General features: G+C 41.3%; 2 protein-coding genes across 6 annotated transcripts in view; one reads left to right on the top strand and one right to left on the bottom strand.

Annotated features, from left to right (window-relative positions):
* The first annotated feature begins 745 nt into the window (after positions 1–745).
* Positions 746–25,895, top strand: part of ATP8A1 (ATPase phospholipid transporting 8A1) — a 124,697-nt gene continuing 99,547 nt past the window's right edge. For 4 of the 5 annotated variants that reach the window (XM_060246321.1, XM_060246322.1, XM_060246320.1 and 1 more), the window contains exons 1-2: positions 746–813; positions 22,214–22,328. In XM_060246321.1, coding sequence (XP_060102304.1) covers positions 765–813; positions 22,214–22,328 — 164 coding nt within the window. In that variant the 5' untranslated portion in view covers positions 746–764. Of the gene's footprint in view, positions 814–22,213; positions 22,329–25,895 lie in introns of those variants that run through there. The other variant, XM_060246324.1, reaches the window with a different exon arrangement.
* On the bottom strand, positions 9,758–11,096 carry LOC132576977 (serine/threonine-protein kinase VRK1-like). The gene has a single exon (XM_060246319.1). The coding sequence runs from the start codon at positions 11,093–11,095 to the stop codon at positions 9,812–9,814; it is 1,284 nt and encodes a 427-aa protein (XP_060102302.1). The 5' UTR covers position 11,096; the 3' UTR covers positions 9,758–9,811.

The raw sequence follows: 25,895 nt of genomic DNA on the forward strand, positions 1-25,895 counted from the left end.
AGAAAACCTTTGATCTGAGTTGCAACAACGTGGGAAACCAATAAAACAGTAGGGAGCACCGCGACACCTTCCCATTCTGGCGTACAGGGAGAGCCGCAAAGCCCACCCCCGCCTCCTGAGACAATCCCTTCGCCCTCCCTCCATTGTCAGGTTACGGCCCGCCCAAGCTGTGGAACGTTCCACTCGACGGGGGGGAGGAGAGAAGGGCAAGGCCGCGTTTGGATCCGGAACGGTACGAAGAGACCGGATGACGGAGCTCGCGGCTCGGCTAAGAACCCGCACGAAGGCCGAGGAGGCCGGCCAGGGCCGCCCCAGGAGGCGGTGTGGCGACAGCCGCAGTTGGTACAGTCCAAGGAGGGAGGGGCGGGCGAAGGACTGGAGAGCATGATCGCAGCCGGCGCTCTCTCCCTCCCTCCCTCCCTCTGCTGTCAGTTGGCCCAACGGCGGCTGCAGCACCAGCAGCGGCGGTTGAGCTTCTGTGCGGCGCGCGAGGGAGGCGGGGAGGAGGAGGGGGATGCTCAGGGAGGTCTCGCGACTGCCGCCGCGTCGTCGCCGTGGCGGTGGCGTGACAGAGACCGGCGGTTTTCCCGCCCACCCTTTGTGACGGAGGGGGAAAGGAGGGCAGCTTCGGCCGCCGCCGCCGGGCTCCTCGGGCGCTTTTTCGAAGGGCGGCCAAGAAGTGGTGGAGGCGGCGGCTGCGGAGCGGCGCAGAGAGACGAGCCCCCGGGAGGCGGTGAGGGGGGAACCGCCGCCGAAGAGGCGACATGCCGCCGGTGCAGAAGACCGTGGCGGAGCTGCGCTCCAGGGCCGAGGGTGAGTCGCTGCCCGGAGGAGGGAGGAAGCGGGGGGGCTTCGTGGCGGCTGCGGGAGGCGGGAGAGGAAAAGGCAGAGAGGGGCGCGCCCCGCCACACGCCCCCTTTCCCTGCCTCGCTGCCTGCTGCGCCTTTCGCCTTCCTCGTACCCAGAGCAGCAGCGCCCGTCAGCGTCGCGTCTGGGCGCCGGAGTCCAGCAGCACCTGCGCGCCCTCCTGTGTTTGCTTCTCTCGCCTCCAGGGCCGGACCTAGACTTGCTGGCACGCGAGGCAAGGCTAGTTTCTGGCGCTCCCCTTCACTGATAACCAGTTTTCAAAATCAGTTGCATTGGGGGGGGGGGGGGGGGATGAAAAGTCTCATGGGGGGCTCCCAGTTTGGTACCCCCAGAAGGCTGGCGTCCTAGGCAGCTGCCTAGTTTGCCTAGTGGGAGGGCCAAAGCTGGGGCAGCTGATTGGGCACACAGGGGCTGGGGAGGAGGAGGGGGGGGTGTGTGAAAAGAGGAAGCAGGCCTCCGGTTGGTCTAAGGAGTGATTGTTGAAAAAGAAACTGCTTTCAACACTTTCGGGTTGGAAGGAAGTCGATTTTGTTTGTTTGTTTGTTTGTTTGTTTTGGATAGGTGTTCTCTGCTGCAGCCTAATGAAGGGCACCCAGCCTCCACCCTCCAAAGTCCTTTCTTAATTTGTATGTGTTTCTCAGCGTTTATAAACCTGCCTTCCTCCCAGAATTAAAAAAAAAAAAAAGATGCAAGGGATGTAGTAGTTGCAGAGCTTGTTTGATCTCCACAGTGCCTGCAGCACCGCCACCAGCCTGCCACTCTCCGTTCTCTGTTGTCTCCTCCACTTGTCAATTGTCTGGCTCTCCATTCTGGCATCTTTCGACCAATTTTGCACCAGACCTTTAATCCTGGTTCAGCCCTGTCCCCAAACTGACATTCTACAATAGAATCAGAGAAACCACAACTCTATGATTCTATGGTTTTAGTGTAGAATGTCAGTCTAGTGACATTAAAGGTCTAGTGCGAATTCGGCAGAGCTGCCCCCTCTGCTAGAATAGAAGCAGACAGTGGGTAGCCTTCAAAAGTGGCCTTTCAACTATCACAGGCAGACCTCAGAATTCAAACTTACACTAGCGTGTTTGCAAATATGCTTTTTAAAAAATATCAAGCAGGGCTTTTATTTTAAAAAAAAGTTCTACGGTCTGATCCCATGTGTTAACTCTGCACAGGATTGTACTGTTAATGTGGCAGATATTATTATCACCATTTATAGTCACCAATATATAAACAATAAATTCTAATCCTGTTCATTTTTAAAAATAATTGGCATCTTTCAAATAGTTGCTGTTACAAAACCATGGTGACTTACCAAGCAAATGAGATAATGCAAAAAAAAAGGGGGGGGGATGTTAGATATATGCAATCTAAAGTAGGGTGCTCTTTTCATTATTGTGAAGGGTTTTTTAAAGTATGTATTTATTGACACTGTTATGTTCATCAATATTCATATGCACATACAAGCCTTTCAGCTTCAGTGTAATTTTTATATCTCTGAATGCTAACAAACATTTTGGGATAAAGACTTGTGCTTTTTACAGTAAGCATATGTTTATATTGTATTATTTCTCCTGTATAGAGAATTGGATGCCTGTCAGCATTAAAGCGATAAAGGCAACCATATGGAACATCATTTTTAGTTTTTTCTCTTTGGAAATCTGTGTTATAGAAGACATATGTTTATTACATTATTTTGAAGGGAATGTATAAAGCAGGAAACTTTACTGAAAACATTGAACTTTTAAAAGTTCAGTAATCTGCTGAAAGTGGAATTCACAAGCCACTTGATACAATAAATATCTAATGAATCAGTAATGGGAAGAATAGTAAAACAGAGAAATAAAGGTTTACTAGTCTTTCTGTAAAAGTTAACAACTTGTTTCAAAGTTTATGTGACTGTTAGCACTGAGGTACTAATGTAGCTGTAATAGCAATATGTGTGTGTTCTTATGTCTATATCTATTATATATGAAGTTATTGTGTATAGTACGACTTGAGTGAATGATTGTGCCAGGGTTCATTTCACTTTTGTGAGAATGTTTGGAGTAGTTATATTAATATTTTTATAGTAATCTTTTTTTGGCCATTCAATGTTAAAGAAAACTACATTTTCTCTTAAACACAAAATGTACGCATTAATTTGTTTAAACCTTTTCAGAATGCTACTTTTTGAAGATAAAAAAAAAAGTCTTCCAACAGTGGTTTGTCTCTCTTCTTGGGTGATGAGGCTGGTGGAATTTGTTTCCATGTGTACATATCAATCTTTTGAGTGCTCAGGTTCATTTGGTAAAATTCTTTTATCTCATCCAGATCATAGAAGCAATCATAACCAGGGTAGAATTTTTTTTTTCTATCAGGGCATCAAACCTGAAAGTTGTCCTGTGGTAAAAATGTGCTGTTGGAGTAATGCAGCCAATGGGAGCACTATGGCAACATTCTCAAGAATAAAAATTTTCCAAAAGTTTCTTTCCCACGAATGTCCTACCTTGATTCATTTTTACAGGCATCTTTTGGAGGACTAATCCTCTGATAGAAAATAAGCTTTGTGAATTGGCCAGGATATATTGAAATTTTATGAAAGGCTCATAAAATCAGTTTCTGCTTGAAGTATTAAAATTTGTTTTTGAATAGATTGTTCCCGCTGATAAAATTCTGGATGTAAACATTTATGTCTGGGAAATTCTTAGTGTTGACTTGTTGACATTTTTCCTGTTTAATACGTAGTTACTGCATATTTTTACTGTGTTCTGGAGAAATCTTTTCCCTGTAGCTCCTTGTCACCAACATTAGTTGCATCAAAGGCTGGCAGAAAATTTCAGATGAAGAATTGTCTAAGCTGTCTTCCATGGATGTTACTGAGATGCTATAAATAGTTATCAGAGTTCATAAATAAGCTCTTTAGTATATTTTTGAAAATGCTTCTAAGTACTAGTATACATTGTCAGCATCTTTCCCAAACATAGCAATCCTATATTTTGGAAATCTTGTCCCATATTGTAACTGCCATTTAGAAATTGCATTGCTTCTCATCTGTAGGTTTCTCAAAATGAATTACTACATTTCCTTATAACCATAATATTGAAGGCTATATGATAGAATTCTGAATTATATTCTACCTTATTTTGTACTACACTGATCAGTATACTGAATGTTTAGGATGAAGGGTAATAGTGATGCTAGGCTTGCACCACTGACACTGTGGCTGTTCAGAACCATCCCAGTGATATACAGCATATACAACCCTAGCACTGGGTTGGAGCTTATCAAGTTATCCACTGATGCAGGAAGGAGGGGCTGCTTTTGGCTCCCAAAAAGGCTGTACCGAGGATCATTGAACCCACATAGATAAAAAGCCATATGGACTGAGGAAGCAGTGAGAAACGGAATTGGGCAAGATCATCCCTGAGCCTGCTTCGGCAGGGAGGGTGAGATATAAGTCAAGTAAATAAATAAAATAATTTTTTGTGCTGATAGAAAAGTTGATGGGATCTTACCCATACCTACAGACTACCCATCAACACATTCCCTTTCTGCTCAGCTTGTGCTTTCAGTGCAGTTGCATTGGAGCAAAGAAAGAGTTGGATTTTGATGTTTGCCAATATTTGTTGTAGAAAAGGCCTTTTATTATTTTGTTTTGGTTTTGTGGATCCACTTTGAAAGCATACTAATGACCATAGGATAACTGTTGCCACTGACAGTAAAGAGTATGGCCAGTTTTAGCTTTTTGGTCCATTTATGGACTGAAACAGATTTTGTTTATGTGTTTTTGATGAACATGATAAGCAAGAGGATGATTTAATGTAACATATCATCTGTATACATAATATGGTAGTAAGTTCATCTTACTTCCAGCTTGCTTCAGATAAGCATGCTTAGGTTCTAGGTGGTAAATTTTGTTTAGTGAAAGATATGCAGGGGCAAACTGAGAGGCAAAATCAGGCCCACCTCCTTGCCTACACATGGGAACTCCAACAGTAGGCACTACTGATTCAGGCACTATTGAATCAGGTAGCCTGACCAGGAGCTGTGGAGAAGCCAGGGTGGCAGAGCAGCGTTTTAAAACTTTAGGGAGGGCAGAGCAGCCTCCACAGGGCAGAGCAGGGGACGGTAGGGCCCGGACAGGGGGACCATTGGCCCAGGTTCCCTTTAATCACTGTGGGCCCTCCTCTGAGGAGAGGGCATTGAAAGGGACAAGGGTCAGTCTGCCCTCAGGCAGTCCTTTATTAGACAGTCCACGACTGAACAGGGACATTGGTTTTTTTTATCTCAGTACATATGCTAAACCCACTCTCAGTGAGTATAGCTATACATCCACAGTATTCCAATGTATTCCTCTTTTATAATAGTGTATCAGAATAATGTTTTATATTGACATACTCAAGGGATATTGGCTATTTATCTCATTACATATACTTAACCCATTTTCATTTTATGTATTGTTTTCTAATGGCAGACTAGAATGATGTTTAATATGTATAGATTGATATTGATAAGTTGATTGGGTAGACTACAAGTTGGATATACATGTCTTTTTGTGATTCACCTAGATTTTCAGAAACACCATTTGGCAGAGAATTTTATTACCTTTTATGGCTATCCAGACCAAATGGCCTAGCCACACTGTTTTATGTGACCAGTTAGTTTGCCAGACTGCTTGTATTTCAGTTCACAATACCTGATTCCCTCGTCTGATGAAGTGTGCTTAAGAGAGTGCACGAAAGCTTACATTCTGAATAAAAATTGGTTGGTCTTAAGCGTGCAACTTGATTCCTGTTTTGTTCTACTTTATTAAGCCAGCTCAGGGAGAGCCAAGGAAGAAGGGCCATGCCTTGCCTTTGTGCCCAAACAATTGGAATAAGGCTGGAGAGAGGGCTAAACATGCAATTGAACCTGCTTCCTCTACCTAAACTGAAGCCCAGCCCTTGGGCCTACTGAAGAAATGTGTGTTCCTGTCCTGGACTGTGGCCTGCAGGAGTTGGGACAGAAGGAAGAAGGTCCACCCCCAGCTCTGTTCTATGATGGTGGGAGGAACAGGTGTGTCCTGGCATCTCCCTGTAGATTGCAGGGTTGACTTGCAGGGTTCTCAGCTTCTGCCCTCATGATGGGCTGCAGGTCACAGCAGCAGGTCACAGCCGGGCTTCCTAGGGTTCTCAGAACCCCATTAGGGGCAGGGAATTTTCACTAGTGGCATGGGATCCTCTGTTTTTGGACCTCTCCTGGTTGGTGTCATTCAGCCGGTTGGCAGGGGGACTTAGCAGCAGCAAACTGAGTTCCCTGCCAGTAAGTTCCCCCCAACACTTGCCAGCTACGAGACAGTCCCTGACAACTCTAATGCTGGTTCTCATTCAGTTTGTGTGGGGCCATCCAGGGGTAGGGGTAGCACAAGAGAGTGGGCAGCTTCCTAATTATCAGCCCACCTGTACTTTCCCAAATGGCCTTAATGGCCAATCCACTCTTGATAGTATGGATGACTAAGAGTACCATCCTAAATAGTTGCACGCTTCTAGTCTCATAGACGGTTGTAACTCTGCTTAGGATAGAACTATAAATACCTTTTGGTATGGTGGGTGGGTACATGATGTGTATTATGGTAACAGGCTAGGAAAAATGCATCCAACCCTTGATTCTGAATGCTCATATAAGAGCAGTGAATATCCAAAGCTATGTTTGTTGCCTATATCTACAGGATTGAATTTTCAAGTAAATCAGTTCAGTAATGTCAGTTCAGAGATAACGACAGTTGTGGATGAGAGGCAGGGGGGCAAGAGATGCTGTGACATTGCGGTGATGAAAGAGGATGCTGGCATCTCTGTGACTGGGAGAATGTGAGAAAGGAGCTCTTCTCCAGATTGGCAGCATCCATTACATTACTAACTACATTACACACTAGCTCTTTGATTCATTAACATCTCCTGATTGAAGTCTTTGAAGAGTCTGTGTTCCAGTGGGTATGAGCCCAAGGACTTGGACACAGATTGGCTAAGGTCCTGGGAGTCCACTTGAGGAGAAGTCTGAAAAGAAGAGCTGTTCCTTTGGGGTTTCATTGGTCAGTCCTTTAGCCACTGACCTGCCTGTGTGTGTTGGCCATGAAGGATGACTGAAGGGAATGATGTTAAAGATATTTGCAGGTGTGCCTTGGGAGGGGCATCATTTGAGCAACAAAAACATAATCCATGAATTGTAAGTACCTAGTTGGTGACTTTCCTTCTGTTTATTTTGCATAGTTCACCTAGATTTGTCTTCAGCTACCCTGAGTTTGTGTCTTTTAGAAAGAAAGTTATTTAATTAGAGATGTTCTTACCCACTTGCCTTGGTTACTTGACATGCTAAAGTAATACTTCCCTGTGGCATCAACCTCGGTTGATCCCATGAGAGAGAGGGGCTGAATTTTTCCAAGGGTGGTGATGGTGAGAAGGGAGGGGAGGGCAAGACAAATGGCTGGTCTTCCCTATGTGATGACAATGTTCTTTACAACTATTTTAAAAAGATGCTTTCTGTTATGATAGGAAGGATTTTGAGGAAGGGGGTGAGAAAATTTGACTTGTTATTTCCAGAAGAGTACTCACCTTGGGTAGATTGTGTGGAGAGGCAGCATAGAAATTTTCTAAATAAATCAATAGCTGTTTGTCTCTTTTGGCAAAAGATGGCACTTATCTATCTAAAGAATAAAAAAATAGTGTATTTCTATGGTATGGGTAAATATATACCACAGAATAAACAGGGCATAAAGAGGCCAGCATGGTTTAGTAGCGAAGTTGAGGCGTCTTAAATATATGAAGCAAGCTTCGTTTTTATTTTCCTCATGTACATACAAAACTCTAAGTTGAGTTAGTGTGAGCTAGCGCACAGATTTTTAGCCTCCAGCTCACACATTTTTGTCTTGGCTTAGGAAGGATGACCACAGAGCACAATAATTTATGCAGTAGCTCACAACTTTAATACCAGTAGCTCACATAGTAGAGTTTTTGCTCACAAGACTCTGCAGCTTAGAGGGAACATTGCTTATAGCTTTACCTCCTCAGGGAGCCCTTTCCATAGGGAGAGACTATAGAAAAGCATGAGCTATAGTTGACTCAATAACTTAAGCTGGGAGAACAGCCAGTAGGTGGCGACCTGAGGATTGTCTCTTATTCTTTTTAATATTGTAACGTTTTGAATTTTGTGCCATTAATTTGTCCTTGCTCTTTCTGCTTTGACATTAATGTTTTTTGTGTGTACATGCATACATCGATGTGTGCCTGTGCATGGGTTGCTTTTTTAATATTACTCGTTTGCGGAGAGACATTGACTAAGGCTACTTAGTGTTTTCATGAAAATGGGAGGCAGGGTATTTGGAATTTTGTATGTGTAGCTTGAATAAGGGAACTAAAAACATAACTGCAATACAATCTGTATTTGTGTTTGCATTTTTTCACTTCAAGCTATAAATACAAAGTTCTAGTTACCGTTGCTTTGCTTTCTGTTGTTGCTGAGTTTTCTAAATCAGTTCAGCTGCACAGTGAACTGTGAAAGTGACACCCTCTTTAATATTTGAAGGAGCATATGCCAGGTCATCTAAGGTTTAGCTTAAAGAAGCCTGGTGTTCATTTGCAATGCAAAAAAATAAATAAATGCAGGAGGTTTAAAAGCAATCACATGGCACATTTTTGCTTGGATCATATTGCACCATATAAAATGAATCTGTACATGCAAAACACCGTATAAAATAAGTCTGTACATACAAAACTGATATATCATGGAGGGAATTGTACTTTTATTGTATCAGACATGGTATGTTTATATAAAGAAGGTTTTCGTTTAAAAATATATAGAGGGACATTCAGGCTTGCAGTGTGTAATGGTGCAATTATGCAACAGATATATTGTATGAAGTAGTTCATCATTGCCCCACTCCAACTATGCATGCAGGCTGGGACTGTGAATCCAGAAACCTCTTTAAAAAGCAGTATTAATGTAGATTAGCTGTTCAGTGAGAAAGCAAAGCAGATGATAAGCTAAATACACTTCTCCCAAACAGCTGATAGGCACAATTCATTGTGTTGTTGTTGTTTTTTTAAAATGCTTGTATATATATGCTGAACACAGAAGAGGAAGTGCACTACATTCGTGTTTACTGTTACTTGTGCAGCTAGGTATATATGAACAGAGAGTTGGGCTGATTCCGCATTTGGCGTTTGCCTCCCTTTCACTCCGAGGTTGTTCCATGCGGGTGTGATTTCCCGATTCCGCACTAGAGGATTTCTCCCAGATTCAATTCCCAATCTGTTATGTGTGTTCTGATTCCGCATTATTGCTGCTCTCGGAGTTTCCCCCACAATCATAGCAATTTCCCCCTCCCTCATACATTTCCCTTTTTTTTTTAACACGCATGCGTGTTCGCGTTACAATGCAATCATCTTTGTTTGCGTTACAATGTAATGCCAGAGGCATAATACTGGCAAAGTCACGTGTTTTCCTTTTGCCCTGCCATTGGCAGGTTATCTAAGCCCCGGGAAATCTGAGTTGGCGATCCACCATTTTTATCCATATATGCTGAATGTTAAGCACGCAGTTTTCCATTAAAAGCTATAACAAATTACAAAAAGATACATGAAGGTGGGGGGGGGAGTTTTATGCAGAGGGGTTAAGGGAGAAAGTTTCCCCAACATATCAAAAATGTAAACCTATAAACATAATCAAATTCCGTTCCCTTTTGAGGCCATATGGGGGGGGGGGTTGATAAAGATGGCAATTGCGCATCTTATTTATTTATTTATTACGTTCAACTTATATCCCTCCCTCTCCGCAAGCGGACTCAGGGCGGCTCACAACATCTTTACACAATGCGAAATAGTGTTTTTATAGTCAGTAGGCTAAACACTTCTATACAAAGGAAAAAATCCTAATCCTGGAAGGGGGGGAATAATAATAAAAGCAGCAAGCACACATTATTCTGTCTCTCCTACTTTTAGGTCTTCTTCCTGGGTTTCTTGCTTGTCTTGATTTTAGGAGATGCCTTCTGGACTTTGGGAGAAGCCTTCGGCACTTTGAGTTTAGAAGCTCTTGCCTCTATAGTAGATGGAGCACGCTTTCTTTTCTGGGTAGTTTTCACTTCATCCATAGCTGTTTCAGTGTCATCTTCATCGGCAGCAGCTGAATCTGATGTGGCAAATAATCTTCTTCTTGCCTTAAGTGCAGGTTTTTCTGGAATGTCTCCATTCTCAGAAATGTCAAAGTCCAATATACCATCATCCTTCTGACCAATGTTCTTGAGACCACAAAGAAGTATTTCTTGTAACTGCTGATATGGTGGTTTTTCACTATAGGTCAAAGTCATCACCTTTTCCATGTACCTGGCTATTTCACCTGGTTTTTCTTTTTCAGTGAAGCAGTTGCTCATCAGTTCTGCAATATCATCTGTATACCTAATTTTTGAGTCTCTGACATAACTGGGATCTTTCAAGTTATCTTCCCAAGGCAGATGCCCGCTAAGCCAATAGATCATACAATAACCCAGAATTTGTAGGTCACCATGCCTTGATGGAGCCACCCCTCTGTGTGCATCAATACTAGTATATTCAAGGGTCCCATCATGACACCGTTTGGGATCTTCTTTGTAATCCTTATGAGTGCCTTCTGGACAGTATCGACATGCCAGGCCATAATCCACCAAGTACACCTGATGTGGGGTCTTGCAACTCAGGAGAAGATTTGAGGCCTTGATGTCTCCATGCACGTATCCGTGCTCATGAGCATATTCCAAAATATCAAGTATTCTCAAGCCCAACTGTAATACAGTTTTGCGTGTAAATCGCTTTCCTTTTTCTTCAAAAATCTTTTGAAGATCTTTTCCAAATCTGTCCATTACCATAAATCTGTAGCTTTTACCATTCTTTTCATGCAGGCCAGAGCCCCAGTATCTTGGTACACCTATGTATTTCAGTTTGTGAGAAGCAATCCATTTCTTAATTAGCTCTGGTTTAGCGGCACGCATGTAGAACTTTAATTCAGTAAACAGAGATCCATTTGCACTGGGCTCCACTTTTATAACATAGGGTGCATCACTGCCAACTGGTTTTGATGAATTAATGTCAGCAAGATACAGGCAGCCAAAACCTCCTTTGCCTATAACTGGTCCAAGCTTCCAATCCTTCTTTGAAGTGTCTGTAAAAACTTCTCCTGGAGAAAATTCTTCTGCAAGTTTCCGCTTTGCAGGACCTCGTTTCCCAGCTGCCTTCTTTACATTTGGCATTTTCACTGACAAGTGCTGTCCAGCAAGGTAGACTGGCCCGCTCCCCGACTTCAGTCTGAATGTGACAGGTGGATTTAGATCAAGTCCTAATGTGGCAATCGTTGGGAGAACTAAAAGCTTCAAATTTGCTATGCCTACTGGAGCCGATTCCTTGCCGTTCTTTTGGGGTACAATCTCCACAACATGAAATTCATCATTAGCTTTCTCCCCTAGGCAGATCGTCCTCAAGGCCAGCTGCTTCTCATAGGACCCATCATCTGAGACATCAAATGTATAGGTTGGCATCTCCTTGGTTAGTTCACACCCCCAGACCAGCGAAAGGGTTTCCTCTGATCTACCGCTTTCATTAAGGCTGCTTTCCAAAGCCATTATTTTCAGAGGAACTCTTTCCAAACACAGTCTCTAAGAAGGAGTAAAAGAACAAAAAGCTGAGACTTGGGCGGCTCACAACATCTTTAAAGTAGTTAGTGTAACATCGCTATTTATTTAGTTGCATTGTAACGGTCTGTGACGGAACCGGCCCGATTCTGCCTTCAGACCCGGTCCCGTCAACTCCCTATTGAGTTGCCAACTCCTGGAGGGAGCTATTTCTCCTCCGGCCACTTGGGCTCGCTGCCACCACCTGCTCAGTCTAGGGGTTCAGATTGAGAGGAACAGGACTCCCAATCCCCCTCTCCAGCTATGAGGTCAGGCCTCAAGGTCCTCTGCCACCCTGTACTTGGGTATCACAGAGACCACAGCACTTCTTCGGGGAACCCCTGGAGGATTGGCACCTTATCCAACTGCATGCCTTCCCCCTTCCCTGGGGCCCCCTTCATAAAGCAGCATGGTCTAAGCGGTTGGGGATCTATGTTGTACAGAGTTTGACTGCCAGCATTCAAAACAGTAAAAATGTTTAATAAGAAGAGAAAGAAAAATAAAAACAAAAACAGTTACATGTAAAAGTTTAGCACAGCACCTGAACAGCAACAAGCAGGACAAATAAAAGGTGGATTTAAACGCATCCTCTCATCCCTGGTGTAAACTGGCCCTACCTTGTGAATGACTGCCTGGGGTCCCACAGGCAGGAGCCCACAGGCTGGCAGCCTCTCTCCCTGAACGCCAGCCGAGAACTGCTCTTTTCCCGCCTAACTCAAATAAAAAAAACAAAAGAACTTCCTGCCCCTCTAGGAGGCTTTCCCCCCTAGAGTTGCTGGTTTAACTCCAGAAGGGAGGAGGGAATGAGGGGAAGGCTAAAGAACTTCCCGCCACTCTAGGAGGCTTTCCCCCTAGAGTTGATGGTTTAACTCCAGAAGGGAGGGGGGAGTGAAGGGAAAGCTAGGCTAGGCCACAAAGCCTGCCTAGTAGTTTCAAGTTCCTTTCCAACCAAGCACCAACATTAACCAAGATGGCGTTTCTCCACACGGTCTTATTTGAAAAAAAAAAATTATAATAGTCAGGAGTGATTTTTATCGGAGGGGGGGGAGAAAGTAACGCGAAACGTGAGTTGTTTAAAAATACTCTATTTCAGGAAAATATTGGATAATTTTCAAAGGGAGTAAAATTAAGGAAGTATGATGGAATAACTGGGTGAAATCATGGGCGTGGAGTTATGTGGGTGTGTTCTACTGATGCGAGAAGTTTGACAGTTCATTGGCGTGAGTTCCGCACATAAATTTCAAGCCCTGGAACTGCATCAAAAATAAACTCGCATTTTGCCGATCTCCTAAATTCGGGACGACACTGCTTTGGAGGCGGGTCAAACTGCCGCCCCGGGTCAAGGTGTGCGGAAACCAACATCTGCCCCGGGAGAAACAGCGCCAGAGCCGGAGCAAAGGCTAATGCAGAATCAGCCTTGCTTTCCTATCTGATAGATCTCTAGATGGATCAGTACATGTGCACTTTGCCTTTGAGACTGTGCTAATAGTTTTTATTATAGTGTACTTCTATGGTATGACACAAGTTTTTCTAGCTTGTTGCTGTTCAGTCACACAGTCAAGTCCAACTCTTTGCAACCCCATGGACCAAGTCATGCCAAGCCCTCCTGTCTTCCATCATCCTCCGAAGTATGCTCAAATTCGTGTTAGTTACATCAGTAACGCTGTCCAGCCATCTCATATTTTGCCATCCCCTTCTTCTTTTGCCTTGTTTTTCCCAGCATCAGGATCTTCTCCAGTGAGTGCTCCCTTCTCATTTGGTGGCCAAAGTATTTGAGCTTCAGCATCTGACCTTCCAGGGAACTGTCAGGGTTGATTTCCCTTAGGACTGACTGATTTGATCTTCTTGCAGTCCAAGGGACTCTCAAGATTCTTCTCCAGTACCACAGCTCGAAAGAAACCATTTTTCTGCACTTGGCCTTCTTTATGGTCCAACTCTCACAGCCATACATTACTACTGAGAATACCATCGCTTTGACTATACGGACTTTTGTTGGCAGGCTGATATCGCTACTTTTTATTAAACTGCCTAGGTTCACCATAGCTGTCCTCCCAAAGAGTAAACGTCTTTTAATTTCATGGCTACAGTCACCATCTGCAGTGATATTGGATCCCAGAAAGGTGAAGTCTCTCACTACTTCCATGTCTTCCCCTTCTATTTGCCAAGGTGTAATGGGGCCGGATGCCATGATGTTAGTTTTTTTGATGTTGAGTGTAAAGCCTACTTTTGTGCTCTCCTCTTTTACCCTCAACAAGAGGTTTGTTAGATTATTTACATAGCTTATTTACATGTAATTCTCTGATCTCACTGTAATAAATAAATTATCATTAATTCCTGTTAATTGTGAAGCATACATGTTTAATAATCTCAAATATATTATGCCCAGTTCCTAAAATATACTTGAACATAGAAAAAAATTCTGCAGATTTCTGTAATTATCTGTAATAAAAACAGGAAAGGGGAAAAATGAGGGAGATAATGACTGAAAGGTTGCTTCCTTAAAAGATAACATTATGCACAGAATGACTTGTATCCAGATAACAACTGTTATCCTTTCTTGATTCTGTACAATGATTTCTGGTCACAGATCCTCAAGTAGGTATCCCCTATTAGAGGTGACCATTTGAAATACAAAAAGCTGAACTTCTTAATTGCTATTCTTTGATGACTATTGTTACTTACTGTTTGATCCATTTGATGTTAGAGAGATATTTGATGAGCTACTTTTTCAAAGTTTTCAGTTTTCTTTCTATGCTAACACAGCCATCCTAAGCAGAACTGTGCCTTCTAAACTCATTTCAGTGGATTTAGAATGAAGTAACTCTGTTTACTAATCTGTTTAAGATTGACCAGTATTCTACCTAAAGATCATGGAAACACTTTTTTAAAGTACCAGCTTGATAAAGAATTCTCAATAACTTGAAAACTTGTACAGTGTTTTATATTATTTTGCTTTGTTTTAATGCCTTTTGTTTTTGGATTTTATTCTGGACCACAGTAGCTACTAAAACTCTCTAAATATTTACTGTCCCCACTGGTGGACCTCCCAATGATACCTGGTTTTGACCACTGTGTGACACAGAATGTTGGACTGGATGGGCCATTGACCTGATGCAGCATGACTTCTCTTATGTTCCTTTTGAAGCTGTTTATTCATGGGGACATCACTGCATCCTCTGATAGTGGATTTATCATGCTCTGTGAAAAGTAGTATTTCTTTTTGTCCGTCCAGAACCTATTACCAGCCAGCTTCCATGGATGCCTTCGAGTTCTAGTATTTTGGGAGAAAATTTTTTGTCAGCTCTCTACACCCTGTGCATAATTTTATAAACCTCTGTCATGCCCCCTCTTAGTTGTCTCTTTTCTCAACTGAAAAGTCCCAGACTTTTCAGACTTTCCTCATACAGAGAACACTCCAACCCCTAACCATTTTAGTTGCCTTCCTCTGTACTTTTTCCAGCTCTACAATGTCCGTTTGAAAATATGGTGACCAGAAGTGTACACAGTATTCCAAATGAGACCACATCATAGATATCTATACAGGGCATTACAGTATTGACAATTTTATGCTCAGTCCTAGTAATCTGTAACAGAGTTTGCCCTTTTCACAACTGTAGCACACTGAGTTGACCTTTTCATTGAGCTATCCGCTACATCCCCAAGATCTTTTCCCCTCTCATTCTTAGCAAGTTCAAGACCCCATTAACCTATACTTGCAGTCAAGACTTTTTGTTCCAATATGCTTTATCTTACATTTACCAACATTGAACTTCATTTGCCACATTGTTGCCCACTGATCCAGTTTATGGAGGTCCTCTTGGAGCTCTTCACAGTCAGCTTTGGTTTTCACCATCTTGAATAATTTATGTCATCTATACACTTGGTCATTACACTACTCACTCCTACTTCCAGATCATTTATGAATAAATTAAATAGTCCCTACCCCAATATCAGTCCTTGTGGAACCCCACTTCTGTTGTGAGAACTGTCCATTAATTTCTACTTTTTGCTTCCTGACAGTGAAGAACATAAGAGAAACCATGTTGGATCAGGCCAGTGGCCCATCCAGTCCAACACTCTGTGTCACACAGTGGCCAAAAAACCCAGGTGCCATCAGAGGTCCATCAGTGGGGCCAGGACACTAGAAGCCTTCACACTGTTGCCCCTCCCAAGCACCAAGAATACAGAGCATCACTCGCCCCAGACAGGGAGTTCCAACAATTCACTGTGGCTAATAGCCACTGATGGACCTCTGTTCCGTATATCTATCTAGTCCCCTCTTGAAGCTGGATATGCGTGTAGCCACCACCACCTCCTGTGGCAGTGAATTTCACATATTAATCACCTTTTGGGTGAATTACTTCCTTTTATCCATTCTTACCTGACTACTCAGCAATTTCATTGAGTGTCCACAAGTTCTTGTATTGTGAGAAAGGGAGAAAAGTACTTCTTTCTCCACCCTATCTATCCCGTGCATAATCTTGTAAACCTCTCAGTCAACATTTCTCCAAGCTAAAGAGCTTCAAGTGTTTTAACCTTTCTTCATAAGGAAAGTGTTCCAACCCTTTAATCATTCTAGTTGCCCTTTTCTGCACTTTTTCAAGTGCTCTAATTTCTTTTTTGAGGTGTGGCGACCAGAAATGTACACAGTACTCCAAATGAGGCCGCACCATCGATTTATACAGGGGCATTATGATACTGGCTGATTTGTTTTCATCTCCCTTCCTAATAATTCCCAGCGTAGCATTGGCCTTTTTTATTGCAGTCGCACACTGTCTCGACATTTTCAGTGAGTTATCTACCACGAACCCAGTCTCCTCCAGTTCACATCCCATCAACTTGTATTTATAGTTAGGATTTTTGGCCCCAGTGTGCATTACCTTGCACTTGGCCATGTTGAACCTCATTTGCCATGTTGATGCCCACTCACCCAGTCTCAGCAGATCCCTTTGGAGTGCCTCACAATCCTCTCTGGTTCTAACCACTCTGAACAATTTAGTGTCATCTGCAAACTTAGCCACTTCGCTGCTTACTCCCAACTCCAAATCATTAATGAACAAGTTAAAAAGCATCAGATCCAGTACTGAGCCCTGCGGCACTCCACTACTTACCACCCTCCACTGAGAAAATTGCCCATTTATATTCACACTCTGTTTCCTATTAATTAGCCAGTTTTTGATTCACAAGAGGACTTTTCCTTTTATTCCATGACTCTTAAGCTTACTCAGGAGCCTTTGATGAGGAACTTTATCAAAAGCTTTCTGGAAGTCAAGGTAAACAACATCTACTGGATCCCCTTTGTCCACATATTTGTTCACCCCCTCACTAACAGGTTAGTGAGACAAGATCTTCACTTACAGAACCTATGCTGAGTCTTCCTCAATAATTTTTGTTCATCAATGTGCCTACTAATTCTCTCTTTAATAACAGTCTCCACTAACTTTCCTGGTATTGAAGTCAGACTGACTGGCCTGTAATTTCCCCAATCTCCTCTAGAACCCTTTTTAAAGATGGGGGTGACATTAGCTACCTTCCAGTCCTCGGGAATGGAGGCAGATTTTAATGAAAGATTACATATTCTTGTCAGGAGATCCACAATTTCACCTTTGAGTTTTTTCAGAACGCTTGGATGTATGCCATCTGGGCCTGGTGACTTATCAGTCATAGGACCTCCTCTTTTAATCCATAAGAGAACCCACCCTCTTATTTCATAACTGCTAAGTTAATGCAGGAGTCTTTGGTGAGGTACCTTATCCAAAGCCTTTTGAAAGTCTAGGTGTATAATTGTCTACGTGCTTGTTCACTTTCTCAAAGAACTCCCAAAAGGTTGGTGGGACAGGACTTCCCTTTGCAGAAACTGTGCTGATTTTCCCTCATCAGGCTTTGTGTGCCTTACAATTGTATCTTTGATTATACTCTCTAATTATTTGCCTTGGACAGATGTGAAGCTGACTGGCCTGTAATTTCCTGGTTCCCTTTTTAAAAATTGGTGTAACATTTGCTACTGTGCAGTCTTCTGGTACAGTGGCTGCATTTAGTGAAAGAGTACTTATTCTGGTTAGTAGATCAATTATCTCACTTCTGAGTTCCTTAAGAATTCTCAGGTATATGCTATCAGGACCTGGAGACTTAGCAGTTTTTAATTTCCCTAGTTGGTCTAGAACTTCATCTCTCATCACCTCAAATTGCCTCATTCCTTCAGGCTTCCTGATAATAGGGGTTGTGGCATAGGTATATGCCCCACACTTTACACAGCAAACAGTTCTCAAAATTCATTGTCAACGTCAGCCACTGATTTTTAGACATTTTCTATAGTATGTGCATTGTATCATCAGTAAGGTGAAAAGATAGAAATTAATATATATAATAATTTCACATGGACCATTATTTACTAAAGGTTCACAGCATCTTATATGCATAGAGACAACCATACAAAGGCAGCTTGTGATGTGAAGAAAACCATACACATAATGTTTCACAAAAAAAAATTGCAGATTCTTTAGAAACATGCAGGTGCAGTCCAAAACGTATGTGTAAAGTGTTCTCAGGTCATAGCTGGGATCTTTCAAGGCAAGTGAGAAGCAGAGGTGATTTGCCACTGCCGCCTTCTGCAGAGCCTTCCTTAGTGATCTCCCTTCCAAATATCGACCCTGGTTAGCTTCCAAGATCTGATGAGATCAAGCTAGACCATGCCACCTTCTTTCCTGCAGGCCAGAATATACTTCTACTGTTTACAGAAGCTATATCCAGTTTTAAGCCTAAACATAAACTGCTTCTGTATTGCTCAGAAATTATTATTTTCTTGAAGAGATAAACTAGCAGCATACTTAAAATAGATTATGAAGTCTGTAACTTTCTCTTGTTGCTAGAGTCTCGACGTTACTCAAATGGGTAGTGGTGTTGGTTTGAAGCAATATAATAAAGTTAGAGTCCAGTGGCACCTCTAAGACCAACAAACTTTTATTCAAGGTATGAGTTTAGTATCTGCCTGCAGCTTCCATACTATCTACAGCTTCCAAACATTCTTTGGGGGTAACCTCAAGCAGAATGCATTGCAGTAGTCCAGTCTAGATGTAACTAAGGGATGGATCACTGTGGATAGGTCTACCTGACCCAGGAATGGCACAGTTGATGTGCCAACTGGAGCTGAACAAAAGTACTCTGAGCCGCAGCAGCGATTAGATTTTCCTAAGCAGCATTCCCAAGCTGTAAACCTGACTTTTCAAAGGGAGTATAACTCCATCCAAGACAGAAGAGTAATGAAGTCCCTGGTTCCCTTTTCTACTAACCCGGAACACCTCTGTCTTGTCAGAATTGAGTTTCAGCTTGTTTACCTTCATCCAGCCCATTACTGACTCCAAGCACTAGTTCAGAACATCAACAGCATCCTTAAAATTAGGTGGAAAAGTCGAGCTGAGTATTGAGGGAAATGAATTTGGTGTTTGAACTGAAGTGAGTTGAGATGAGTAAGGGGTAATCTTAGCCAACCCAGTTAAACTGAAGAAATGGAATTTTAGGGATGCTGTTTATCGGGTGGCCAACGGTGGCTCTCCAGATGTTTTTTGCCTACAACTCCCATCAGCCCCAGCCATCAGCCATGCTGGCTGGGGCTGATGGGAGTTGTAGGCAAAAAACATCTGGAGAGCTACTGTTGGCCACCCCTGCTGTATATATTTTAACTAGACTGTAATGGATACTGCTTGGAGTTTCAACATCAAGATAAGATAGAGGGTTTTTTGGCAGACATAAGCAAAAGTGGGAGAAAGGTTAAGTGATGGGGTGACTAGGTAAGATTTGAGCATGCTTAATAGCTTTATGCATATTCACTTTCATGCCCAGCATAGGTAATTGCTTCATTTACATGGGCATGGAGTGCATGTTGAGGGAGAGGTTCATATTAAGGAAATGTAAATTGTGTGTGTAAGGTGGATGGAAATTTGTACACCTTGCTCTCTCATCCAATGAGAGGACAGGGGAGGGACTTGCAGCCGGTGCTAGGTGTAAAATGTATTTTCTTTATTCTGTACTTTGGGCTTGCCTTGGGAGTACAGCTCCTACTGATAGCAGTAAAAACTTTGGAATACATCTACCTGATTGATTTCATTTTTCTTTTGAGGGTTCAGAGGGAACTTATTTATCACAGTATCATCTGCATATTGGTAACATGGCAGCCCATACATCCTGATGACCTCTCCCAGTAGCTTCATATAGAATAGAGATGAAATAGCATGGTGAATTAAGTAGAACCCTGCAGCACCCCACAGGTCAACACATACAGGGCAGAACAGAAGTCCCTCAACTACCTTCTGAGACCAACACACTCCCCCTCTCCCGCCAATAGGACTCAAACCATTGTAATATGGTGCCCGTAGTCCCTGTGCTGAGGGGTGGCTTAGTAGGATACTATGGTTGATAGTATGCAGTAACTCTGCATAGGATTGCCCTGTAAGACTGCAGTGCTATACATATATTTAGTTAAGAATAAAGCCCATTTCCATTTAACTTAGTGTTTCTGATATATATAATCAGGCTGTAAAAATGCTGGTTTTCATTGTGATTTTGTTTAGATAGGTTAAGGAGCCAGTGTGGCTTCTCCCTTTTAGAAGATTACAAATGGATTTTCATACCCCTTTCATGCCGGATTTGAATGCACTACAATATGAAGTGATCTAGTCTTCATTTGAAATAGGAAATTATATGAATCCATCATGCCTTGAAGCTTGAATATAATACTTCCATAGTAAACTTTTGGCTGAATTTTTTTCACAATAAAGTACTGGTTAAGCATTCGATATTACAATTTTTTTTTTTGGTGCCAGTGTCATGACTGATTGTTCCCAAAGTTATTTGTGAATATACAACCTTACATTGTATTTACATCAGAGTTTCCCCCCCTTTTTTGTAATTGTATTGTCATGTATAATATATTCTTTGGTTACTCTTGTATGGGCTGAGGTGCAATGCATCTATGTCTATTTCACAGTAAACCTATTTTTATTTGTTAAAATCTCTGGTTCTCTTTGTTTTGTCTTTAAAACCTCTGACACAACCTCTGAAGATAAAACTGTTCAGAGGTATGTTGTAGTTGCATTAGTTCTCATAACTGTTTCAGTGCAGTTGCTTTGCTTATGAAGATAACCTGTTAAATAAACAAGTATAGATATCTATAGTAAAGTTTATTGTTCCTGATACTTTTTCTGAAAATCTAGTTTTCTGACACAGAATTCTTTCCTCTATCAGATGGAGTAACAAGTGAGGGAGAACAGTTGCTACATCTTCCAAGGGATTGCTTTTGTGATTATTTTACATTCTCTAGAATTGGGCATTGTTACTGAAAACAGATTGAGCTAAGCCATATTGGAATCTATCTCAATATAAATCCTGCAGATACTATTGTTTCCAAATGGTACAGTTGTGTATCTTTCATTTTTTTTCTTTTTAGATATAATTGAGCCTATGCATTGCCTCAGTTCTTCAGGCTTTTGTTTGGCAGAAATATCTAGCAGTAATTAATGGTTCTAGAGGTTTTTAGAGGTTGGTGATTAGACTCCCACTCCTTTACTTTTGAGCAGCCACATGGAATAAATACATAAATATTGAGGAAAATTATTATTTTTAGGGCTTTTTTGAGTAGAAGAACCATGTTGTTTGGAGGTATTACCCTCAGGAATAACGAACAGCTAAAAGCAGGACCTTTTTTCCCAATAATTCTTCGTTGCACACTGAAGTCTAATTCCTTGTGTTTTTCAGTATATTGCCATACAGCTTGCCCTTAGCTATCCAGGAAGACAAGGAATGAATGAATGAATGATATTGTTTAACAGGAAGAAAGTGTTATTTGATGCTGTTTTCTAGAATGCCTAAGAAATACCACAATTTCAGCTCTTGGACAGTGTTTTAACACTCAGTAACTTGTCCAAAATATACAGGAATTCCCCCCTCTTGCAGAGCATCCTGTGCACACCAATGATCACACATTGTGTGCACTTTATCTCATTCATTTTAGTTAGATGGGCCAGCCTGCGTATTGACAGGTTGAGTGCTCTACTGATTTGCACTAGGTATAGGTGGGGGCACTGAGCACATTTAAACTATTTTACATAAATTGTGGATTGCTAAATGTAAAAATTATTTGGTCTGAATGGAAATGTCAGCTCAGCAGCAATCTGGAGGTAAGCAGCAGGTTAAGATTCTCATGAGAGAAACTGTCATTCTTAATTGTAAGGAGTAATATATGTATAGTCTGTTGACTACTCTTTACAATTAAGAAACCTAATGACAGACTCTCACAACCCAGGACACCTCAATCTCTGATTCTAACATATTTATGACCTTGTGACATTGTTCCTCCCCAGTTGAACCCTAACAGGTGACAGCAGGGTCAGATTATTGCTCCTAACACTTCACAATTAAGATGGATACATTTACACATCTATTTCCAATTTTGACATCTTTATTTGCCTCACTGTTTCTCCCTGGAATTAAATCTAAACAATTATGAACTTATAAACTTGGCTTGTTATTCCTGTTTGCATCTGTTAAAACATTTCATTGTATTGCATGCTTGCAAGCTAATTTGCTGTTCAATCTCTGTATGGACTGTCAGGAATTTATTTTTAAATTGAACCCTGTATGTTTAAAGGAAAAGACTATGGGGTTATGTCTGTTTTAGTTGATTTATTGTATATTAATATTTTACAGGGTATGAGAAGACAGATGATGTTTCAGAGAAGACCTCATTAGCTGATCAGGAGGAACTGAGAACTATATTTATCAATCAACCACAGTTCTCTAAATTTTGTAACAACCATGTCAGGTATTTACCAATTTATAATTTAGCATAAAATTGTTAAGATTATCAATATAACATACAATTTGAGGGAAATAATATGCTTAATGTGGCAGAAATCATTTCTTGTATTGTGCAACATTCAACTTGCTTTGGAAATAGAAATATAAAAGAGTATCATATTTTTCAGCAGTAGCAGTTAAGAGTCATAAAAGCCGGAAAGAGCATTTGTGCTGAATATTGAAATGAAAAGCATTAGGGAAACCGCATTAGGGAAACAAAAAAGCATTAGGCAAACAGAAATTTCAAAATTCAGCACAAATGCTCTTTCAGAAACTAAAAAATTAGAGAAAGAAATCAGTTTTGCAAAACTTTTTATAATAGTGTGCATCAACTTTAAACTGAAACTGATCTCTGTTATTATAAAAACATCATTTCAAAGTGTATGCCCTCCACTACCTTGTTTCAAAATCACACATTACCAAAGATTTTTTGAGCTAGTGAGAATCACACATTATCAAAGCCATTCTTTGAGCTCATTTGTTCTAGTCAGTTTCACTTCCAAAGGAAATTGAGCCCTTTTCCCTTTTAGAAAGTCTACAAGCAGAGTTGGGCAATGTCGATAATCATGTATTTGAAGTTCATATTTGAAATACAATTTCAGTTGATTCTCTTATATGAAACACACGCTTAAAATATATTCATCTTTTGTACAAGAATCAATTTTTGACTGTATCTTGTGGATACAAATTCTAGTAGGATAGCTATATTAGTCTGTTGTAGCAAAAACAAAAGAAAGATTTTGTAGCAGCTTGAAGATTTATAGGGCAAAGTTAAGCAGAGGTACACACGTCTAAATCTACTGAAGTCCAGGGGTAACTCTGGTTGGGTCTGTATTGTTAGCAGCTTTTTGTAATATAAATTTTCATGTGCTAGATCCCACTTTGTCATATGCATAGAACAAATTTTCAGCCAGCTGTATTTTTATGTAAAGAAAACAATTATAAACAATCGCTGAACAAAGATACAGGGCGTTTTCGCACTGACCTTAATCGGCAGTGACGTCCCTCTTCACCGCGCAGGATCTGCGCGGATTTCGCACCAATTGCTGCGGAGCACCCGGAAGAGCCGCAGAGTCCCGCGGCTTTTGCAGCGCAAATGGAAACTGGTTTTTGGCGGTTTCCATTTGCGCCACAAAAGCCGCGGGACTTTGCGGCTCTTCCAGGTGCTCCGCAGCAATTGGACATCACTGCCGATTAAGGTCAGTGTGAAAACGCCCATAGTTTGTAACATTTCTATCAAAAACTTCTTGTTCAGGAAGACTGTGGAAGAACATGTCAATCTTCTTAGTCTCTGTTGCTGACCTTTAATAGTGTCCTTCAGCAAAGTAATGTCTAAGAAGACACCAGTGGGAAATTGCTGAATTAGGATTCATCAATAAGTTTGATTGTATTAACTAGTTACTCAATAGGTCATAATTTCTAAGCCGCTACAAGCATTCAACTACTTAACATGGCTAAGTAGTCTGTGTTACTACTAATTGCAGCTAATTGCAGTTGTTGCTAATAATCACTCTGCTTATCTGTGTACTTTTGAGTTTGGCATAGAAGTGCCACAAACTAGGCCCTTTAATTCACTGTTAAATATTATGAATTAATGAATGACCAGCACATGTTAAATATTATGGGTAATTGTTATGTTGTGGGGAATTCGATAAATATATACATAAACAGAGTCTTGTGGCACCTTATAGACTAGTACGTTTTTATGTATCTTCAAAATCAATGGAGTAGAGCCCATTTCTTCAGATGCATGCTTGATGAAGTAATGCAAGACACTCCTCAGTGTTAAAAATGCTCAGGATGATCTTGAGATGGAAAATGAAATTAGAGAGGCATCCAAAGGAGAAGGAGATGTGATAATGGATGACTTTTCCTTCATATTGACTGGATTTATGTGTGTTCTGGTCATGCTAAATTTCTAGATACCCTAAATGACTAGACTCTACAACTGACCAGAGGGGATGCGACCCTGGACTGGCCAGGTCCTAATGTGAGATGTAGTGGTGGTTGAACAGATAGAAAACAGCGATTACAGTGGCATAAATTTTAATGTCCATGTATGTGGGAAACTGTGAGGGAACTCTAACATGGTCATATTTGACTTCAAAAGAGGAAACATGAGAAATTTTATTTTAAAAAGAAGATAAAAGGAACAGTTAAGAACAGGGGTGTCAAACGTGGCCTGGGGGCCAAATCAGGCCCTTGGAGGGCTCTTATCAGACCCCCAAGCAACTCACTGTTGTCTGCCTCCTTTCCCCTCTCCTGCTTCTTTCTGCATCACAACTTGCTTTGCCAGGCTTGCTGAATTGCACAGGAACTACAGAGCAAAGCTCCTCTCTTAGAGGAAGTGGGGGAAGGAGAGCTAGTTTTGCCAGGCTCTCTCAGTTGCACAGCAGAATTACTGAGCCAAGCTTCTCTTCCTTCTGTTGGCTGAGTCTCAACAAGCTAGTGAGGTGGATTAGGATGAGTGTGTGTGTGTTCTTTATAAAGTTTATATCTCGCCTACCTGGCGTATATTTTATGACACACATGGCCCGACCCAACAAGGTGAAGATCTGACCCCTCATGAGTTTGACACCCCTGGTAAAGAGGATCAGCTCTCTTGGAAAGGCTTGGGAGTTACTCAGAACTTCAGTACTGAAGGTTCAGTTAGCATATATACAATAGGTCAGGAAAGATAGTACAAAGTCTAAGAGATCACCAGCATGGTAGGATGGGGGAAGCTATTAGAATGAAAAAGACTTTCTTAAGAAACTGGAAGGCAAACAAAAACCAACACAAACTTATACAAAGGAAATGCAAGCAGACAATTATTTATTTTTTATTTACTTTAAATTTGTATGCCACCCACTCCACATAGAGATTCTGGGCGGCTCACAGTCATAATACAACAATAACAATACTTTATGATTATAAAATCAAAACATATAAACAATTAATAATTTAAAACTTTAAAATGGTGGTATAAAATTAGGGATGCAAAGATGGATTATGAAGAAAATACTGCTAAAAGCATAAAAATCAGTTATGATTTTTTAAAACACATTGAGCAGGAAACTGGCTAGGAAAGCAGTTGGACCATAGAATGTCAATGGAATTAAAGTACTAAAGGATAAGGCAGTTGCTGAGAAGCTAAATTAATTTTTTTATCATCTGTCTTCACTGCTGAAGAATCCTTGTTCCTGAATAGACATGGTTGCATTTTGATCCATGGCTCCCACCAGTTTCCTTTGCAAGTTTCTTGCTCTCCAAAAAACAAGAGCAAGAAACTTGCGAAGGAAATTGGAGAGAGCTGCGTATCAGAATGCACCCATTTTTCTAAAAAAATCGGGGCGGGGGGATGGGGGAGAATCTGGGAAATTACAGGCTGTTTAGTTTAATGTCTGTTCTGGGTAAATTGATAGAAAGCATTATTAAGATAAAATGGTCAAGCATGTAAGAGGACAAGCTATGCTGAATAAAACCCAACATGGCTTCTGCAAAGGTAATTCATATCTCAGTAGGCTTTTAGAGTTCTTTGAAAGTGCCAGTA

The sequence above is a fragment of the Heteronotia binoei genome, chromosome 9 (genome assembly GCF_032191835.1).
Source record: "Heteronotia binoei isolate CCM8104 ecotype False Entrance Well chromosome 9, APGP_CSIRO_Hbin_v1, whole genome shotgun sequence".
In the NCBI taxonomy this organism is placed as follows: domain Eukaryota; kingdom Metazoa; phylum Chordata; class Lepidosauria; order Squamata; family Gekkonidae; genus Heteronotia; species Heteronotia binoei.

Coding starts and splice junctions, on each gene's coding strand:
- LOC132576977 (XM_060246319.1), bottom strand. CDS start 11,095: ATGCCAAATGTAAAGAAGGCAGCTGGGAAACGAGGTCCTGCAAAGCGG.